The following is a 22,937-nucleotide window of genomic DNA, read 5'->3' as shown; positions in this document are numbered from 1 at the left end:
TGAATAAAGCCAATTAGAGCTTTAAAATAAAAAATACATATAAAAGGTGCACTGCTCTGCACCTTTTAAAGCACTTTGAAACCCTGTTGGAATTAAAACTGTCTTTCTCCACACTATCTTTTCTTTAATCAAAGTACACTCATAAGGCCCTGGCTGGTGTTACTCAGTGGTTAGAGCATCAGCCCTAGGACTGAAGGGTCGTGTGTTCAATTGCTGGTCAAGAGCAAGAACCTGGGTTGCAGATTCCACCCTGCCTCAGTTAAGGCAGGTGTGGGAGGCAACCAATTGATGTGTGTCTCTCATATTGACATCTCTCTTCCCCATTTCTCTCCCCCTTCCTCCCTTCCTCCCTCCCACTCTCTCTAAAAATCAATGGAAAAAAATATACTCTTGATTGAGGATTAACCAAAAAAAAAGTACCCTCATAAGTAAAATCCAAGCTGAGTCGTTTATAAACTTATTTTGCAAAAGTCAAAGACTATTTAAGTTATAATGCAATATGGACTTGCTTTGGATAAAAAGTGTTTTAAAAACAAATTTATATGGTAGAATTAGAAACGTTATTTATTCCTCAAAGCCAATTCCTTAGAAATTTTTGCAAAGTCGAATAGTTTCATATTTTTAAAAGGCTCTAAACTGCACTAATAGTAGCCACTAGCAACATGGAGCCACTCAGTCCTTGAAATGAGACTAGCCCTAAAATGTGCTCATGATAAATGTAAAATACACACCAGATTTCAAAGACATGGTACAAAAAAAAGATCCATAATTTTTATACTAATGTTATAGTAATATTTAGATATATTAAAATGTTTCATTTTAGAGGATGTTTATGTGAAACAAGAAAGGGCTGGGGAAATAAGCCTAGGCTGGTCTCCTTTGGCTAAGAAGTCAGAGAAAAGGGGGCCACTGGGACATATGTTTAAAATATTAAGTTCATTTATTTTGTAGCTTTTAAGGCTATTAAATTAGGCTGTGTGGCAAACATTTTATTTTATTGAATATTGATGCTCTACAATGTCCTTAATTAATGGTGTGTCATTACTTGATCCACAAAAGAAGAACTAGAAAAACACTAGTTTTGGGGCTGTATTATTCAAACTATAGAGAGCCCTATTCCTAATACTATGAATCATCCACACTCATGTAGTGAATAAAGCTTTAAAAGTAGACTCAGAACCACCAGCCTAGAAAGTGTATGAAAATTAAGTAAATTACCATTATGCATAGTGCATGCATAATTAGAACAGCAGCTGACCAGTGCTGGGGAAATCAGTTGCTACTATTTTTAACATAGATATTTAATCTTTTAACAACTACTTAAGTTTATTACATAATCATCTCTAAATGTTCCTTAAGCCAGAAGGTTTCTACCACAAGTCAAGTGTTCTTACTATATTCATAGCACATGTGCTTATAAATTACATTGAAATACCAAAGATATTGGGCAAGACAAGAAAAATTTAGTTTTTAAAAGGTGTTAAATTAAGCTATATATATGCTTTGTGTGATTTTGTTTTCTTTTACAATGAAAAGATTTCAAACTATTCGTGTGTAAATCTTAAGGGTAATAGTAAAACTCTAATCTTCTAAAACCAAATGAATTTGAATATGACTTGGGTTAATCGACATTAAATTTATAGACAAAATATTAGACACATACTTTGACATTTATGGCTTTTAGTTTGTGAGAACAGAAAAAAAATTACTGTCACTGTTTTCATTATCTGAAAATTGTCCAAATGACTCTCCAGAGATAAATCACCCAATACAGGGTGAGGCAAAAGTACATTTACCGTTCTGAATACATGAAAGTTTATCCTTCTATCATTTATTACATTATTGTATTAGTTTCCATAGGAACTGTAAACCTACTTTTGCCCCACAGTACACATTCCATGATATTGACCTTTCATGACTTTTTTATCCGCCCTGAATCACAGTTCTGGGTAATTACATAGATTGCTTTAAAAGGATTACATGCTTTACGTGTGCCACATTCACAAATACTTCTGTAGATTAACTTTTCAAAGAAAATTCCACAGCTTAATAATCATTAGGGAAAATCCTATACATTTTTAAATGCCAAATAGAAACAAAAAAACAAACAAACAAGAGTGTCAGGTACCTGACCTCTCAATTTTGGTGAATGAAATTCTTTTACTATTGATAGTACAATACTATATCCATAGAACTGCAAAACCTAAATTTCAGGACACCTTACCATTCCCATAATCAACCTTTTCTGGTGCATTAAGGTCCTCTGTTCAGCACAAAGGTCAATCCATGTTAGACAATTCAAGTCCATAGAGAAGAAAAATAGAAATTTTAATTTTGATAAAAAGGACCAAAATTTATAAATATTTTACCACACAAGTCCCTTAGAAAATATACCATCAAAGGTTATGTTTTTGAAATGCAAGGTCTTCTCACTTGAGTAAAAAGGATATAGATAAAAGTTTCACTACTTTTCTCTACATATGAGTACAAATAATCTAAATTTTCTATCCCTTATTTCCATTTCAAATATGTGGTGACAGTACAATCTACTGAATTTAGGAACCTAAGGCTTTCTTATCAGAGGAGAATTGTTAAGGTCAGAAATTTGGGTATTCACAGGAAAAGGCTGAATTTACTAATTATTCCTATGATGTAATGTGAGTAAGCATAATCCAAGGACATTCCATCTTTCTATAATGCCTTCATTATCCATCTGGTTTCTGATGTATAATCTAAAGAACCTAATATTTTTTAACATTTTAAATATACTTTGAATTGTTTCAGGCGATATGTATGTGTGTGTAAATGAGTATATTAAAAAAAGACAAAAATTTACAAGACATTGTGATTTTATTCCTGTAATTTTATTAATAATGAATAAACGGCTAATGAACAGGCATCACCAACTTGACTGACTTATCTTAGCTACTCTGTGGAAGAAGTGTTTTCTATTTTAACTAACTCAACTAATGCCTGTTCATAAGCAGGTTAAAAATATCATCTTGGACCCCACATTTACACAATAAATTAATCTAACTTATACAGACATCATATCTTTATTAAAAAACCTAAAAAATGTCACTATTCTTCAAATTTTAAAACATTTGCCCAAGTTGCTTTCTAGGTTCAGAGGCACAGAGGGCTGACAATCAAAGAAACAATAAATAAAAATATTTGTGAGACTATCCATCAGTGCTTTTCTGATGGCAGGTGCCTCATACTAGTGTATCAAAAATAAATCTTAAAGAGTGAAAAAAATACTTTCATTTCTTAAATTTCTTTTCGCTTAGTGTCCACATTAATAAATCTTAAAGTCCATGTGAAATATTATGACAACATGTGAATTATACAATGTACACTATACTGAAGGTCAATTAAATAGCAAAGGACCTAACAATCTGGGAAATGCCACTCAAGCCTATTTCTACTTTATTGATCTGGACACAAGTACATAAGTCTAAAAGGAAAAGACAGAATCTTGTAATATTTCCAGAATGAAAATTAACTTTCCCACCGTGAATAAAAAGTAGTACATGCAGCCCAGGCTAATTACACACAAATGGGCAGCTCCTATAAAAACAACAGCAGTCCTCTGGTCTCTCTCATCACCATCATCACATAGGTGTTTATCTCCACTGTAGTGCTGGCCCAACCTCCTCCACAAGGAGTTGGGAGTAGACATTCTTGCACAGAAGTAACTCTGGTCGATTTCATTTCTGCAGCACGATTTGTTCCAATATTTATAATGATATTTCAGTGAGTCACCTATTCCTCTGCATATTCCGATCAAATGACATCCAAGAGCATCAGTAGATCATCACCCTGACTGAAAAAAGTTTAAGCACACATATTTTTTCCCAAGAGGGAATGTCTTAAAAATGATCCAGGAAAAAAATCTTAACATTAAAGCAGTTTTTGGAAATTCTAAATACCACCAATTCTTTAATCAATAATTGTAATAACTTTGTAAGAGAACCCCAATTATGCATTAGAATATAGGTAGGTTATCTCATCTTTTCAAGACATAGCTGAAGCCCATTGGTAAGAAAATTAAAGAAAGTCCACCCCACTCTGAGGTATAAGACTTTTAGATTATTCCAATCCTACTGAACTATTCCAAGATTACATGAGGAAAACTAGCACAATATATCTATAATCATGTAGTAAAATTAAGAGAAGACAGGTACAAACTCAGACCTTTACTCATAATTCTTAAATCCCAATTTAATTTATAGTTCTGTGTGGGAGACAATTATGAACAGAATTTAGAGCATCAATAGTCATTTCGTTATCTTTAAAAAGATAGGTAACCTGCATCAAAAAGCCCACTGTTATACTGTTTGCTCTAGAAAAAAAGCTGTTACCTGTATGTGAATAAAAGGCTTGGCCTGGTACAAACTCTGGGCAGTCAATCAGTTGAGAGAAGTCTGTTTGTGGCACCCTACGTGGAGGAGGGCCCGGAATTGGCCATTTTTCTGGTTCTATCTTTTTTCTCATTTTCTCATCCACAATTTCCACTTCTGTGCTATCTTTCAGTGCCTATAAATAGGAATTTTGAGCTATTAAATAACTTTCATTCAAAAATTTAAATTGCACATTATTTTCAATAACCTAATAATTCTATAAGTTACTCCTATATTTCATAGGTGAGAACACTAAAGCTCAAAGAAATAAAGTACAGCAGTTCCCCCTCTATCTGTGGCTTCGCTTTCTGTAGTTTTAGTTACCCATGGTCAACTGTGGTCCAAAAATATTAAAGGAAAAATTCAAGAAATAAACAATTCATAAATTTAAAATTACACACATTGTTCTGAGTAGCTTGATGAAATCTCACACTAGATGTGAATTGTCCGTTTGTCCAGCATATGCACACAGACTATTAATCAGTCAGCAGCCATCTGCATTATCAGGTCGACTGTTAACAGTATCACAGTGCTTGTTGCAAAAGTCACCCTTTTTCCTTAATAATGGCCCCAAAGTACAAGAGCAGTGATGCTGGCAATTCAAATATGCCAAAGAAAAACCATAAAGTGTTTCCTTTAAGTGAAAAGGTATGTATGTATACGAAAAAACTTAGTACATGCAATATACATATGGCTTGGTACTATCCATAGCTTCGGGCATCCACTGGGGTCTTGGACAGTATCTCCAGAAAAGAGGGGACTACGGTAACTTGGTATCCCCAGAAAAGAGGGGACTATGGTAACTTGATAAAGAGCACATATTTAGTATCAGATTTAGTATGACTTAGGACTCAAATCATTTATCTGTCCACCAGGAGAAGTCTTAGCCACTAGACTATGGGGTTTCTCAAAAATAAATGTGCTTAACTTTAAGGCTAAAATAAAACTAGAACAAAATTTCTTCAAAATAAAAATTAAAGCCTTACTGATCTGAATTTTAACTAAAATTCAAGGGTACTCACCATTTAGAAATACAAATATGATATAAAAACTCAACATACACACGTGTTTACTTTATTAAGTTAAAGCTTGTTATATTTTAGTTGAAGAACACGTATGTATTACTTTTAAGAATCTTATATTTTGCCCAGCCAGCATGGCTCAGTGGTTGAGCACTGACCTATGATCCAGGAGATCTCAGTTCAATTCCCAGTGAGGGCACATGCCTAGGTTTTAGGCTAGATCCCCGGAGTGGGTGGCATGTGGGAGGCAGCCGATCAAAGACTCTCATCATCATTGATTTTTCTATCTCTCCCTCTCCCTTCCTCTCTCTCTGAAATCAATAAAAACATTTTTAAAAAATCGTATTTGTATACCCTTAATAATAGTACAGTACTTACTTCTCAAATTATATTTTCCACAACTGGACATAACTTTAAAAATAATATTAAACATTATTTAAAACAAACTTTTGATGGGAATCAGAATACTCACGGAAAGAGGAGCCTAAAAATACAAAAGGAACTAAGGAAGAATTCTACAGTAAAGGGTTTGAATTACTTGTTTTTCTAACATACACTTTACTAGTTTTGCCCACTGAACACTCTCTCTAAGCAATAACATCCCAGCAGCAAACCAGTATAACCCAATATCCAGATCTTGCAAAGACATGGATGAATTTCAAAAACTACAAATAAAAGAGCCAGCAAGATAGAAGAACTCCATTTACACAAGAACAGGCAAAGGCAATCTAATCTATGCTAACCAACCAATGAATGTAAAAATAAGTAGAACAACAAATCTCTCAAACTTAAAAACAAGTTATACAGAAAAAAACACTCATTATACTAGGAAGATAATTTTGCTCCAAAACTAAACATTATAGGGAAAAACAAAATTTTCTTCAAATTAGAGTATACAGAAACTTTATTTGAATAGTATCTATAAACAAATGCATTAACAACACTGCATCAAGTAATTTTTTTAAATAAATGAACTCATTAATTACGTATCAACAAATAGTCACTAGTTTAGTGTTTTGAAAACCTGTACTTAAGCATGCAGCATGTGTGTTCAAAAAAATTTGCTATAGAAGTCTTAAGAAAAAGAAAAGATGAACCCTGTCCGGTGTGGCTCAGTTGGTTGAGCGTCGACCCAAAAGCTCACCATTTTGATGCCTGGTCAGGGCTAAGGTTGTAGGAGGGATTCTCAGTGGGGAATCAATGTCTCTCCCCCTCCCTCCTTCATCCTTAAATCAATAAAAACATATTTTCTAAAGAGGAGACCAAGAACATTTTTTAAAAGTGAAAATGAAAATGAAAAGAGTCAAACACTGGGAAAAATTATTTGGAAAATACACATAAAAGATTTGTAGGCAGAATAAAGAACTCTTTACAATTTTATTATTTAAACACACACACAAAACACACACACAAACACTCCAATAAAAGTAGGCAAAAGATTTGAATAGACATTCCAATAAATTATGTACATCAATGGCAAATGAACACATGAAAAGATGTTCAACATCATTAGCCACTAGGGAAATGCAAATTTAAACAATGAGAAATCACTACAGATTTATTTTTAAAAATTGACAATACCTCATCATGGAGCAAATGAAACCCTCATACAAAACGGGCATGCAAAATGTTCAAACCCACTTTGGACAATAGGTCGGCAATTCATCTTTCTTCCCCCAATTTTTTTATTTGGTGGGGGGGAGATGGGGAGGAAGGGAGGAAGAGCGAGGGAGAGAGAAACACTTGATTTGTTGTTCCACTTACTTATGCATTTATTGGTTGCTTCTTGTATGAGCCCTGATGGGAGATCTAACCCACAATCTTGGTATATCGGGATGATGCTCTAATCAACTGAGCTACCCAGCCAGGGAAGGTTGGCAATTTCTTATAGTACAGATATACTTACCATACATTCAAGCAATCACAATCATCAATATTTACCCATTAGAAATGAAAACATATATGTCCACATCATCTCTAAAAACTGGAAACAATCTCAATGTCTATCATCAAGTGAATGGATACACTGGTATTGTAGAATTAGTCAACAATAAGAAAAAACAAACTACTGATACATGCAACAACATGAATCAACCTTAGCACTAAACTAAGTGAAAGAAATAAACAAAAGGCTACAAAATAAATTATTTATATGATATTCTGGAAAAGGCAAAAGTCGAGTGACAAAAATCAGGTCAGTAGTTCCCAGGTGCTAGACATAGGGAAAGGGACTGGCTACAAAGGGGCACAAGGGTATAAGTCTGTGAAAGCTCATAGAACTATACAGGAAAAAGGGCAAAATAAAAAATGCTGAATGCATTTCTAGAACAGGACAGAGATTTAATAAGAGCATAAAGAATACAAGTAGAAAGACTTTGTAAATTAGCCTGTTTCATGTTAAAAATTCTCAAAAATTTGAAAAATGAGAACACATGCTTTTATACAAGTGGGAGACTAAAGGACCAAGAACAGCCAAGAATATTCAGGTTTGAAGGATAAGTTTTAAAATAGGTGGAAACATCATTAATAATTATTTAAGGGGTTTCCAAGGTTAGAAATTTATTTGAGCTTTGTAAAATGGGAAAAAGCCATGAGATACAGTCTAAGCCTTAGGCAATGACAGTTTTAAATGATTTTCCTTAAAAATTTCAAAAGTATTTATTTTTTAGAACAGTTTTAGGTTCACAGCATAAACAAAAAGTGCAGACCGCTTTATCTTGTTTTGCAAATGTATAATTACCTCTAAAATGAGATTAAGGTTTGTAGTGAGAGCCTGAACACGGTGGAAACCAGCAATCAGGGAAATAGGCAAGAAACCTTGTTCATCCATCTTTCTCCTAAGAAAGAAATCCCGTTCCAAATTTTCTATACTGAAGTAATATTCACTAAAAAAATAACAAAATATAAATTTCATTTATTCAAAAGGAAATAAAAATATCTATTGCTTATAACATCAGCCTCAAATAACCTGTTTTAATAACAACATTATATAGATTTAATATAACACAGGAAAAATATAAGAAATGACAGCACTTATACATGGAATCTAAAGAACACTATAAATGAACAAAAACAAAAATGGACTCAGATACAGAGAACAGACTGGTGGTTGCCAGAGGGGAGGGTGGTTGAAGAAGTGGGTAAAAGAGGTAAAGAGATTGAGAAGCACAGATTGGTAGTTACAAAACTCGAAGTCATGGGGATGTAAAGTATAGCATAGGGAATATAGTCAATAATATTGTAATAATTGGACATGGTGCCAGGTGGACACTGGAAATATCAGGGGACCACTGTAAAGTATGTGATTAGCTAACCACTATAATGTACACCTGAAATTAATACAAAGTAATATTGCATGTAAATTGTAATTGGGGGAAAAAATAGCAAAATCCTACCGAGTTAATAATCCAAAATATATATGAGTAGAAAGAAATTTAGAATACTGATTATCTCCCAAAAAACTAGTAACTTCCATACAAATCACCTTTACCTAAGAATTAACCAACACATTAAAAGTTCAATAATTGATTTTTTTTGGTAATGTTTTTATTGCTTTCAGAGAAAGGAAGGGAGAGATAGAAACATCAATGATGAGAAAGAATCATTGATTGGCTGCCTCCTGCAGCCCCACACTGGGATTAAGCCCATAACCCCAGCATGTGCCAGAACCGGGAATCAAACTGTGAACTCCTAGTTCACAGGTCGAGGCTCAACCACTGAGCCATGCCAGCTGGGCCCAAGTTGTTTCTTTATACTCTTATATTTATCCTACTATCAGAGTGCAAAGCTCCCTTAGGTCAGTGAAATACTACTGACATTTCAGCAACATTAGTAAGTCATTTACTCCTCAACACTGAAGAAAAAAATCTAAGTCTTAAAAAAATTAAACATTCTGAATTTGTTATACTTCAAAATCCCTTTCACAGTGCCTGGCATGTGGTGAGCACAAAATACATATGCTTAAACTCCAAATTTTCAATCATTAAGACATTTTATTTACTCACAAGTTACAACTGATCTTTAAACAAAAAACTCCTCTGAATCATTAATAAGATGCCTTTTAATCTAGTACTTTGAAAAAAACATGGTATATAAATAAATTAATAAATCACCCTATTATCTATAGAATGTATTTTTTTGAAACTTCTCATAAACATACTTATATCTAAATCTGAATGCCAAGGACTGTCAATGCCAGAAATAATCAAGTCTTACATTTTTAATATTCTGACATCAAAAATAAAAACTAATATTTTCAGTAATAATTATTTTAAAAATTAAACCATCCATAATCAACTAAGACTCATACTTCAAAATTCATTTAGCATAATTTTCCACAAGTAGTAGTTTTTCAGTAACTTCTTAAAGAGAAAAATGTAAACCCTAATCAATGAGTCTACTCTGTATGAGAAATATCAAAGACACAAAGTCAAAAGCAGGACTCCTCAAATTCAGATGTCCACTAATCAAACGACGATAACAGTAAAGAGCCATTCTAAATCTGGTGCTCTAACGTCTGCCAAAAACCCTACTGCTAAAACAGTAACAAAAAAAAACAGTCATGCCCAGTGCTGTGTCTGACATTTTGTTCAGTGTCCTAGGGAATATTACCATGTCCTACAGTAAGAAGTGGGTTCTACACTGCATGACCAGTAATTAGTCAACATTGAAGTAGCTTTGTTCCTCCCTCACTCAAATGAGCACATGAGGCTGATTATTCTGACATGCAGTTGCATGTCCACTGCCAGGTATCAGAAGGGACCTGGGAGCAAGAGTTACAAAAAGATAGAAATAGTGGTTTGAAGTTGATAGCCCCATGCCAGGCACTTTCTGCCTATAAAAAGGTCCTTTTTCTTCAGTGTTTGCAGCAACTGTAACAAAGCAAGAACAAAATAAACAAGATGCTTCATATTGTAAGCCAATCAAATCCACAGGGAGATGTCTGGATGATGACACTGATAAATTATTTTCTAGTGACAAAGTAGGGCCCATTTCCTTTCTTAAATAAAGATAGTGTTTTTAAAATGCTTATGCACTTTCAAAAATAGCTTTTTGCATTCACCTTGTAAGGATACAAAAATTAAAATTTCAGCAAATCAGCCCTGGCCAATGTTGCTCAGTGGTTAGAGCATCAGCCAGTACAGGGAAAGGCCACAGGTTTCATTCCCTGGCAAGGGCATGTAGCTGTGTTGCAGGTTCAATCCCAGCCCTGGGTTGAGGGCTCAAGCAGGAGGCACCAATTGATGTGTCTCTCTCACATCGATGTTTCTCTCTCCCCCCCCCCACACACCTCCTTCCCTCCCTCCTACTCTAAAAATCAATTAGAATAAATATCCTCTGGTAAGGATTAACAAAAAAAATTTTCCCCCCAGCAAATCAGTTATGCAAATCACTTGGGGACATTTTTGACCATTATATAAACATTATATAAATATGCGAAACATCCTATACTATACTAATATGCAGAGGGGTTATTTTCTCTTAAAGACAACGGAACTAATATCCTCCTAACCAACTTCAATATTCAGAAAGCTATTATGATAACTAGATAGAGTAAGGGAGTCTGAAAAAAAAGATAACCTATCACTATTTTTTTGCCGTTCATATTCATTTGCAAAATTTGCAAATAAGCCCAATTTACTTGTTCAATTTTGATACAGTTCTGATAGTTTTCTACTTAATTACTGATAATTATGCCATGACATTAGAATACCTTTTAAGCAAAGAAATACCTAAACAGTAGACAAAGCAGTAGTCACATAAATAACATGAACCAAATATACATTTAAAAAAAATTTTCACTAATTTTAATCCTCACCCGAGGATATTTTTCCTTTGCTTTTCATAAAGAGAGCGGGAAGGGGGTGGGGGGAAAGGGAGGGAAGAGAGAGAGAAACATAGATGTGAGAGACACATCAATTGGTTGCTTCCTGCATGTGCCCATACCAGGGTGGGGATCGAGCCTGCAACCAAGGAATGTGCCCTTGGCCAGAATCAAACCCAGGACCCTTCAGTCCTCGGCCTGACACTCTAACCATGAGGTCAAACCAGGTAGGGCCAAAGACTACTTATTTTACCAACATTTCCTTAAAAAAAAAACAATACAGCCCTGGCTGGCATGGTTCAGTTGGTTGGGCAGAGTCCTGTGCACTAAAAGGTTGATGGTTCACTTCCTGGTCAGGGCACATGCCCAGGTTTTGGGCTGGATCCCCAGGAAGGGGTGTTAAGGAGGCAGCCAATAGAATGGATGTTTCTCTCTCTCCCTTTCCCTTCTTCTCTAAAATTAATAAAAACATACTTTTTTAAAAAAAACAATACAAAATGCTATGAAAATCCAGCAATTTTACTAATAAACAACTTACAAAATGTGTTAGAACAGATTCACTATCAGTGATATTAAAGTTTGACACTGCAACAAATTTTATCATTCCATCCACTTACGTCTGATCAACTTACATTTGGCGCTTAATATACTCTTTAAGCAATGCTTCTTCCACAGGATATACCTGTACGCCTGTACCATCATCATAGTAATACATCATACTGGTATTAAGTTCTGTTTGAAATGGTTGATCAGTCCTTTCACCATGCTCTCGATAACCATATGAATAATCAAAATTCACTTGATGTGAATAAAGAAAAAGAAAGTGGTCACATATTTTTTTAAAAACAGAAAAAATAGTTACTATAAAGAAAAATTCAAAGCAGAGTATAGTATTTCAAGGAATAACAAATATAAAACCATCTATATCATCAGACAAATAAATCAGTTAAACATGAGATAGTGGAGAAAACTACGACGGAGGGCTTGCACACATTCTTCAAAGTTCATTTAAATTTAAAAAAACAAAAAAGTCACGTCATACATCGAGGATTTCCTCGTCCTCGGCCTCTTCCGCGTCCTCGGCCTCGTCCTCGTCCTCTAGAGGAGCCTCGGATATTACCACCTTCACTTCTCACACTGGAAACTTCATCTTGATCATCTCTCTTTTCTCTATCACGTCTCCAACCTTTTTAAAATAAAAATATTTTTACACATTCCAATTTGCAGCTATGAATAACATGATTATCTTTATGAAAATATGGTAACTACCCACCCCTCCCCCACTTTGTAACTAGTTATTAGTAACCAGGAAATCTTTAGATAGCTAAAAACTTGAGATCCCATAGAAATTTATCAAAATGTCCCAGGTATAAAAGGGAGCCCATAAAAGTACTGACATATAAAACAGAAATTCTAGTAAGTAAAAGTAACATACTAAAAAGATAAGTTCTTTGCTAAGACTGCACTGTCAAATTACCAAGGAGTTCCAAGATGACTGAGCTTACACTATATAAAACTCCTTTAAAAAACTATTTTCATAGCCCAGCCGGGTGTGGCTCAGCGGATCCACGGAGCATCGACCTAGGATCCAGGCAATCGGGGTTCGATTCCCGGTCAGGGCACATGCCCGGGTTGTGGGCTAGATCAATGACTCTCTCATCATTGATGTTTCTATCTCTCCCTCTCCCTCTTCTTTCCTCTCTCTGAAATCAATAAAGATATACTGGGGGGAAAAATAATTTTCATAAACTGTTTAAGGAAAGGGTGTTTCTATTTAAGTAAAAGACATTTTAAAGAAAAAAGAAAAGAAAAACACAAAACATACTGGGAGAAGATATCTGCAATACAATATAAAAATTATATCCAGAATATACAGAAGTCATACAAAGCTCTTATATACAAACGCACACATGCACATACACCACAACTCACGGTAAAATACTAAGAGACAGGTAGGGCAACCTAGGAAATGCAAATAAGTATAGAAAATTTTATCTGCCCCATTCTGACAAACATTTTAAGGTCCTGCCAATATCAATTGTTGACCAAGATAGTAAAGACAGAATATTTATATACTGCTAGTAAGAGAAAAAATGGACACATCCACTGTCAAAAACCATTTTGGAATAATTAACAAATTTGAAGGTACATGTACTGTAAAGATTGGGGTTTTCAACCTTGGCAACATTGACATTTTGAGCCAGATAACTGTATAGTTTGGGGAGCTGTTCTGCAATACTGTAGGATTTTTAGCATCATCCATGGCCTCTATCTACTAGATACCAGTAGCACTCACTTACCTCCCAACACTCCCCCCTCCTGTTGTGAAAACCAGTGCTATTTCCTTGGGAGGAAAATAAAAATCACTCCCATTGAGGATCACTGACCTAGACCCTGCAATTCCTCTTCATAATACAGTCTTTTCCAAATGTTTTTGCCTGAACCATAGTAAGCCTATTTTTTAAACCCTTACCCAAGGACATGTTTATTGATTTTAGAGAAAGAGGAAGGGAAAGTGAGAGAGAAAGGAAGTCGGAGAGAAAGAGAAACATCTACTGGTTGATTCCCCACTGGAGACTGAACCTGCAACCTATATGCCATGAAAGGGAATCAAACCCAAAACCTTTTTGGTATACCAGACAATGCTCCAAGCAACCAAGCCACCTGGCCTGGACCATAGTAAACTGTTATACTGTAGTATACAAGCAAATTTTTTTGTAATTTAAACACAACTGTCATAAAAAAATTTACTATGTGAAGTCCTAAAGGCTCTCTATTTTTTGAAACACTTGATTATGATCCAATACACCAATTTCATAATACATCTTTATAGATTGCAGTCTGAAGAAATTACCCTAGAGAACAGGTTTACTGGAAAACATGAATAAAAATGTTCATGAAAGCACTTTAATATCAAGAAATTGGCAACAATTCAAAATGTCCACCAACAAAACAGATTATATCAAATAGTGAAATACCATTTAGCGGGGGGAAATAAAATAAAAAAATGAATGAATCATTGCGATACAGCCAACATGTATAAAATCTAAGTAAGTAAAGCCCTGGCTAGTGTGGCTCAGTTGGCTAGAGCATCGTCCCATACACCAAAAGGTTGTGGGTCCGATTCCTGGTACCCCAGGGCATGTGTAGGAAGCAACCAACTGATGCTTCACTCTCATAATCAATGTTTCTTTCTTTCTCTAAAGTTAAAAAAATTCGTGCCAAAGAATACGTAAATGCAGTCATACTGGATGTCAATTTAAAAAAAAAATAAAAAATAAATAAAATAAAAAAACACACAAAAATTTTAAAAAATAACCGCTCATGCTTTTTGTTTTTTCTGAGAAGGGAGGTAAGGCGATGAAACTGCAGAAGGCACACAAAAGTTTAAGGTAATGCTAAAATGCATTTATAATGTTGTTCTTCATAACCTTGTATACAGAGCGGGGGAAAGTAGCTATATAGTTGTTAGTATGGAGAAATATATATAAGAATAAATAATAAACTCTGTTTCAAATACTCACAACAGTAAACCTACTTTTGCCCAACCCTGTATTTTCTAATATATCCAATATTTAAATAAAAATTTCAATTTTGAATATATTGCTTTTAGAATAAAACATTCTAAAATGGTATATTTGAAAAACAATGATACAACAATATCAGGCAAATATTTCTGTAAACAGCTTTTATTAATTTAAAGGAATATTTTGTGGAAAACTGAGTAAATATAACTACTGACTAGAGTTTAGATAAAATTAGGGAATTAGTGTTGATTTCCTTAGATGCTGTATTTTCAAGACATCAGAGCTAATGTGTCATGATATTTGCAGCAAGTTACTTTCAAATGATTCAGCAGATGGATGAATTAAATATAGCAAACTTACTAAATCTCTCTAGTGGTTAGCCAAGTATTCACAGTACAATTCTTTCTACTTTCGTGTGTTCAGATTTTTTCCTATCATAATTAGAAATTTTTAAGTGATAATATCATGTTTCTAAAATTTTCTTAGGCCTTCTCCATTCATAGGACAATGTGCCTTAAAAATGATCAGACTTAAAAGATTGTAGCAGAAAACTATAAAACCTCATGAAATGCTCATTTAATTGCTTCTACATATTTCCTGTCTTTCGCTTTCAGAAATCTGAGCAAACTCTGTTGAAATAATATATCTGGGAAACTATTTTCAATGAAAATAATACCATTAAATGAAAAGTTGATGGGACATTTATGATGGATAGATAAGGCTAATAACACCTGAATCAAGTCTACCTTAAGAGAACTGAATATGAGATATCTAGACATATTAGTCCAACTGCTATGATACATTAAGACAAACAAAATATGAAGTATTATTACCAAAACAAAAATAAACCTGAACCTAATCTAACCTCCAGCTCTTATTACCAGTAATATGTAGGAATGATAAAAGAACATGTTAAAGAATATCATGACCAAAGCAATTAGCAAAATCCAAAATACGTGAAATTCTGTAAGACATATGACCTAACAAATAGCAATGGGAAAAAACACTGCGTATCAGAATGTGAAATTGTACAAACCAATTTGGAAAACAATCTGCAAATTTCTCAGAAAGTTAAATATGCACTTACCATACCAAGCCAGCCCTCCTAAGTATTTAACTGAGAAACTGACACATATGCCCACACAAAGACTTGTACCTAAATGTTCATAGCAGCATTACTTATAGTATGCAAAAACTGGAAACAAGTCAAATATCCATGAATAGACAGACGAGTGGATAAAGGGGTATATATCCATTCAACAGAAAACTATTCTGCAATAAAGATACAGAAACTATTGACACATGAAACATTACCAATGAGTCTAAAAAACATGTTCAGCAAAAGGGCACACAAGAGTGCATAATATATAATATACAGTTCAATTTTTATGAAATTGTAGAAAGGGCAAGAAAGGACAGAAAGTAGATTTGTGGTTGGGGAAAGTAACAGTAACATGAGTGCGTTTTAATATATATGATTTAAAAAGGATCCAGAAACCACCCTGAATAGGCTCCTACTAGTCAAATCAGAGAAAATTTGAATATCAAATTAAATTAAAAAATAAGTCCACTCTAATAATAATCGGAAATCGTTCTTTCAAGTGGAATGCAAACAAATAAGGAAGGAATAAAGCAGTAAGAAAAAAAATCAATATTTGCAACTATCATGGTAATAACTGAATCAGGCAAGACTCATCAATGAAAACTAAAGCTCACGTGAAAAGTCTTAGATTCCCACATCAAAGTCTTGTTCCACAAATAACATTAATTACAAAGGAGAAAGAGTATCTTTACAATAAAGAAGTCTGGAGTACATCAACTTATTAAGGGCTTAAAGTTATCATCACCAACAAAATAAAGCAAGATCATGTGCAGTTCCATGTGATGCTCAGAGAAAAAAAACCACTTAACTTTTGTAGTACTCCTGCCAAAAACTCATAAGCCAATCCAACTATGGGGAAACACCACAAAACCCAAAGTGAGGTATATCTGTTCTGCAGTCTTCAGAAAAAAATCAATGTCATACCCTGCCGACATGGCTCAGTGGTAAAGCATCGACCTGCAAACCAGGAGGTCACAGTTTGATTCCCAGTCAGGGCATGTGCCCGGGTTGTGGGCTCGATCTCCAGTAGGGGGCATGGGGGGGTCAGTGGATCAATGACGCTCTCTCTCCCCCCTCTCCCTTCCTCTCTCTGAAATCAATAAAAACATTTAAATTTAAAAAATCAATGTCACAACAGACAAAAGCAAAAGAACTATTCCAGACTAATGGAGACTAAAGACAAAAGACAACTAAGAGCAATGTGTGATCCAGATTAGATCCTAGAAAAAAGAGGGGGAAACCAGTAAGGGACATTATTGGAAAAATCTGTCAGTGGACAGTCACACTGCATTACTGTTCTCACAATATATACTCTGAAGGTATTTGGGGTTAAAGAGGAACAATGTCTGCAACTTACTCTCAAAGAGCTTACACTACACATGGCCATTAAAATAATAAGCATTAAGAAAAAGTTCCTTATTCTTCTCTTAGAGTGTAACTTACTTCGTGTATCACTCCTCCTATTGTTATGTGATGATTTATTTGTTTCAGGTTGACATCTTGAGCTGTTTCGGGATCCTGGTCTTTCTTGACTATCTGGTCTTACATCATCTAAGTGGAGTGGTACCCACTTGTGCTTATTAGCTTGAAGAAAACAAAATAGAATCATTTAATGACAACGCACAATTTTAAATCAAACTTTGTAATTTTGAAAGGACTCTTGAGGTATCACCTCACACCTGTTGGAATGGCTATCATCAATAAATCCACAATCAAGTGCTGGCAAGGTTATGTAAAAAAAGGAACCCTTGTGCACTGTTGGTGGGAATGCAGATTGGTACAGCCACTGTGGAAAGCAGTATGGAGTTGCCTCAGAAAATTAAAAATGGAACAGTCTTATAACCCAGCATTTCCACTTCTGAGTATATATCCGAAGAAACTCAAAACAGTAATTTAAAAGAATATATGTACCCCTATGTTCATTGTGTTATTTACAATAGCCAAGATTTAGAAGTGGCCAAAGAGGCCCTCAGTAGATGAGTGGAGAAAAATGCTGTGGTACATTTACACAGTGGAATATTACTCTGTTGTAAAAAGGAAGGAAATTTTATCCTTTATGACAGCATGGATGGTCCTGGAGAACATTACGCTAAGTGAAATAAGTCAGCTAGGAGAGCAGGCAGACAGCTCTGGTGGGGGGAATGGGTGTTTGTGGAGGAGGGGTGAAGAGATTGAGCAAAAAAGGAGGGGAAAAAGGGAGAACTCATGGACAACTGTGGTGACTGCAGTGGGGTGGGGAGGTGGGAGAGGGTATAAAGGGGATATATGGTGATGGAAAAAATAAAATAAATAAAAAATTAAAAAATGAACTCTAAATTTAAATTAAGAGACTTAATTTGTTCTGAAAGAGATTATCTGTAGAGCACCCAAAATTATTTTCTTCTTATACAGCTCCATAAAGTATTTTGTGCAAATAATATTTCTAAAAATCAAGTGAAAAATCCAGTGGTAAAGTATCACTGGAATTCTTTTGCTTTTAAGTAAAATGCTCACTCTTCTGTTTATTTCTAATGGATAAGGTATTCAAGAATAGTACATGCACACACTACTCCCATCGAACATTTGATTCTTAGGGCTTGATAATGGGGTATACCTGTTAAGACATAATGTACACAGTGGAAAGCTTGGATAGTGATTCAAAAACTTTGTTTTAAATTACTATCTAAAATATTTACTTATCCAGCATTACTACTACTAAAAGAAGTTTCTCAAAATTAAAGTATAAAATGTGTCTAATTGCATTTAATAAATCTTTTTTAAAGCTACTATACACATTTTCCTAACTTCTTAAGAGATATAAGCAACTTAACTTTTCTTGTTGACTAAAAGACAGTGTAATTGTTATAGTGTAATTCTCAAGATTACCTATTCATGGATTCCACAGTTAAGGTTACAAAATGTTCAGTCTTTTGACCAATATATTTTTTTGACTAAACAAAAGACTCATAAGCAATGGAAACACTATTAAGGTAATTAAGGGAAAGAGAATATTTAGTGTGCAACTACAATACTGACTTCCTATAAATCCTACAACATATGGACAGATGAGGAGAATATGAAATAATCTAAAAACTCTACAAATTGTATCGAGATTCTTTGGCATAAACAAGCCTTTCATTTGAAGATAAAAATGTGTGCTCTAGCCCAGCCGGTGTGGCTCAGTGGTTGAGCATCGACCTATGATCCAGGAGTTTGAGATTGACCAATTCCCAGTCAAGGCACATGCCTGGGTTGCGGGCTCCGTCCCGGGGGGAACGTGCAGAAGGCAGCTGATTAATGACTCATCACTGATACTCTTCTCTCTCCCTTCCTCTCACTGAAATCAATAAAGACATTTTGAAAAAAGAAAACAGTGCACTCTAAGGAGAATCAATTCATGGCTTGAGTATACAAATTACTCTAACGATAAGCACCTGGACTTTAGCATTGCCGACAGTTTTAATTGAAGCAATTAACAAGGAAGACAAACCTTACAGCAGAATGACAGGTCTGCTATCTTATGAATTCTAGACAGGCAAAAAGACTACCTATGTGTCTAAGAAGCATGAAAAAGGTTTAAGAACTTTTTCCTAATAACTGCATGGTTGCCCTGTTGGCATTATCTTTGAGCAATTAGCCTTGGCTCATTGTACCAAGTGAGCCTAATGTTTACCCTGAATCTGATTAGATAATCATTAAAATAATAATCAAGTAAGTGCTGAATACAGAGTAGATTGCTACTTCTATTATTAAAGAAGTTGGCTGACAACTACTGCATCAAGAAATGTCCCCTCTCATGCATTATAACCTCCCTGAATTAAAATGCTTCAATGTCTTCCCATGGAACTCAAAATGCTAATTCCAAGTTTGAGCCCTGAATAACATAGACTGTGCCTACCCCTCCAATAGCGTCTGCTGCCACTCTCCCCAATGTTCACCTTGCCTCAGCTACTGATCTTCTCACAGTTTAAAGAATTTTTCTGCCAAAAGGCTCCTGCAGACACTTTTACATAGGCGCACATCACTGATAAATAAATGGTTTTACAAAGCAGTTAAATCATAATGTGCCCCTAGACACATGAAAAATTCTGAGAATACGGAAAAGGATGTAAAGTTGGTATTTTTTCCTTCAAAGTGTGATTCAATGAGGGTGTGCCATGAGGCAGGAACATTTACCAAAACTGTTCTCACTTTTCTCTGAGAAAACCATTTTCTCAGAACTCCCTGAAAGACAGGAAGGAGTTGCAATGCACATTGAAAAAACAACAGCTATCACCCCCTGGCCTGTGTGGCTGGTCCTCCCATGCACCAGAGGATGGCAGGTTCCATTCCCGATCCAGGCACATACCCAGGTTTCTGGTTCGATTCCTGGGCAGGGTGTGTTCGGGAGGCAGCCAAGCATGTTTCTCTCTCTCAGTCATGTGGTTTTTCTCTCTCCCTTCTACTCTTTAAAATCAATAAGAATAAATAAATAAATAACAATAGCTTTACACAACTTTACAATCATATATCTACACTCACCTCTGTAAGCCCATTTTCATTCCATTCTTACATAAAAAAAAAAAGTCAAGGGGAATAGCTCAGAAATGAATGTTACAAAAGCAAATCAGTTACCACTGCAGATGCTATCCTGAAAAAAATCCAAAATACTCATTGGTGACTACCAGGCATCAACTGATTAAACACAATTCTTCATTACTACAACTGTCTTCCAGAAAATAAAACAAAAATGAGCATATAAACTAACCTCTCTTTCAATGATTACTTGACTGAACCTCATTCCCACTGACATTTTCACCAGGGCCACATAATTTACAACAGCCAAGACATGGAAACAGTCCATTGATATATAAATGGTTAACAAAAATGTGCATACATATACAATGGATTATTCAGCCAGGAGAAAGAAGAAAATCCTGTCCTTTTCAACAACATAGAAATACTTTGAGGGCATTATGCTATGAAATAAGTGAGACAGAGAAAAACAAATACTGTATGATCTCACTTAAATGTGGAGTCTAGAAAAGCCAAACTCAAAGAAACAGAACACAGGTGAGTGATGGGAGAAATGAGTGAAGATGGTCAAAAGATACAAAATTACAACTATAAGGTAAATAAGTTCTGAGGTGCAATGTACAGCATGGCAACTATAGTTAACAATACTGTACTATATATTTGAAAACTGCTGAGAATAGATTTTAATAGTTCTCATCTTAAGGAAAAAATTGTGACTATGAGGTGATGGATGTTAACCAAACATTGCGGTAGTCACTTTGCAATATATACATATATCAAATCACTGTGTTCTATACCTTAAACTAATACAATTATATCTCAATAAAAAAGATGGGCGGAGATGAAGTTATAGATGAACTAACCTTTCTTTCGTTGATTACTTAACTGAGCTTCATCCTCACTGACATTTTCACCAGGACCATCCAATTTTGTTTCTCTGGTTTCTTTGCACTCGCTGTTATTTCTCTTTTCAAATTTGTCTTCTCTTTCTTTTTTATTTTGTAGCTTCTTATTTCCTTGGTTGATGACACTCTGACACTGCAAAAAGTATTTCTGAATGAAGTAACTTCTGTGAACATTTTCACTAACATATCCAAAATCTGTGGTAATATACCTTACCTAAATATTGCAAAACAAATACCACCTTTTAAAAGATAAAAAACTACCCTTTGAAAGACACTGTTAAGAGAAAGTCAAACCACAGACTGGGGGAAAATATTTCCTAAGTATTTAATAAAGAACTTGTATCAGAAATATACAAAGTATGGCAAAAGTAGGTTTGCAGTTGTTTGTATGGGAAAATAATACATTAATACATAATAATACAAGAATAAACTGTTCCTTGTACTCACAACTGTAAACCTGCTTTTGTCACACCCTGTATATAATAAACTCTCAAAATGCAGTAATGAGAAAACAACTCAATTTTTGAAAAATGAGCTAGAGTTGAACATACTTCATTAAAAGATATACTGATGGAAAATGTATATGAAAAGGTGCTTGTCATCTTTAGAGAAATACAAATCGAAACTACAATGCAATACCACCACATACCTACTATAATGACTAAAATTAAGAAGGTCCAAATATTAGAGAGTAAGTGGAATAACTAGAATTTTCATAGTGGCAGTGGGAATAAAAAGTTTAGTAGTTTCTTGAAAAGCTAAACAAATAGCTACCATACAATCTAACCATTCCACTCCTAGATATTTACCCAAGAAAAATGAACACATATATCCATACAAAATTTGGTACACAAATGTTTATATAACAGCTTCATTTCTAACAGCCAAAAATTAAGTACAATCAACACAAATGTCCATCAATAGGTGAATGGACAGTGTTACATCCATTCAATATTACTACTTAGCAGTAAGGAATGAACTAGGTACACACAACACAAATAAATCTCAAAAAAAGAGAGCATACTGCCTGACCAGTGTGGCTCAGTGGTTGAGCATCCACCTATGATCCAGGAGATCAAGGTTCGATTCCTAGTCAGGGAACATGCCTGGGTTTCAGGATCATCCCCAGTGGGGAGCGTGCAGGAGGCAACCAATTAATGACTCATCACTGATGTTTCTCTCTCTCACTTTCCCTTCCTCTCTCTGAAATAAATAAAGACCTTTTTTTTAAAAAAAAAAAGAGCATAGTGAATGACTCCACTTATGTAGAAAATGCAAATTAACTGTAAGTGACAGAAAGTTCATCTCTGGCTCCCTGGCATGATGGGGGGAATCACAGAGAGAATTACAAAGGTGGGCGAGGAAACTTCTGGGGTAATGGTTAAGTCCGTTATCCTGATTGTGGTAATGGTTTCACAGGTTTATATATGTCAAAACTTATCAAATTGTGCACTTTATGTATTTGCAGTTTATTATATGTCATTTATATATCTATTAAGTTAAACTAATATATATTATCTACAACTACACACCACACAAATTACAAACAGCAAAGTGCACAGTATCAAATGAAAACACGTATAACCACATATGCTACTCCTCTAATAATCCCCTTAATGAAATACCTCAAAAACATCTTTTGGAGCTTCTTTCACTGTTA

General features: G+C 34.8%; 1 protein-coding gene across 4 annotated transcripts in view; it reads right to left on the bottom strand.

Moving 5' to 3' along the window:
• The window catches only part of LARP1B (La ribonucleoprotein 1B), an 81,815-nt gene that overhangs the window by 48,398 nt on the left and 10,480 nt on the right, over window positions 1–22,937 (bottom strand). For 3 of the 4 annotated variants that reach the window (XR_013998577.1, XM_081134042.1, XM_081134043.1), the window contains 6 exons: window positions 21,236–21,410; window positions 17,322–17,462; window positions 12,292–12,435; window positions 11,882–12,047; window positions 8,166–8,310; window positions 4,365–4,539 (listed from right to left, as the gene is read on the bottom strand). Coding sequence is in view for 3 of the 4 variants with exons in the window: in XM_081134042.1 (XP_080990168.1) it covers window positions 4,365–4,539; window positions 8,166–8,310; window positions 11,882–12,047; window positions 12,292–12,435; window positions 17,322–17,462; window positions 21,236–21,410 (946 nt within the window). In the remaining variant the exon portion in view is untranslated. Of the gene's footprint in view, window positions 1–2,834; window positions 3,827–4,364; window positions 4,540–8,165; window positions 8,311–11,881; window positions 12,048–12,291; window positions 12,436–17,321; window positions 17,463–21,235; window positions 21,411–22,937 lie in introns of those variants that run through there. The other variant, XM_081134044.1, reaches the window with a different exon arrangement.

Source organism: Miniopterus schreibersii (assembly GCF_964146895.1).
Source record: "Miniopterus schreibersii genome assembly, chromosome: 4".
NCBI classification, from domain to species: Eukaryota; Metazoa; Chordata; class Mammalia; order Chiroptera; family Miniopteridae; genus Miniopterus; species Miniopterus schreibersii.
The sequence above is the reverse complement of the archived record's forward strand: the minus strand, read 5'-3'. Positions and strand labels throughout refer to the sequence as shown.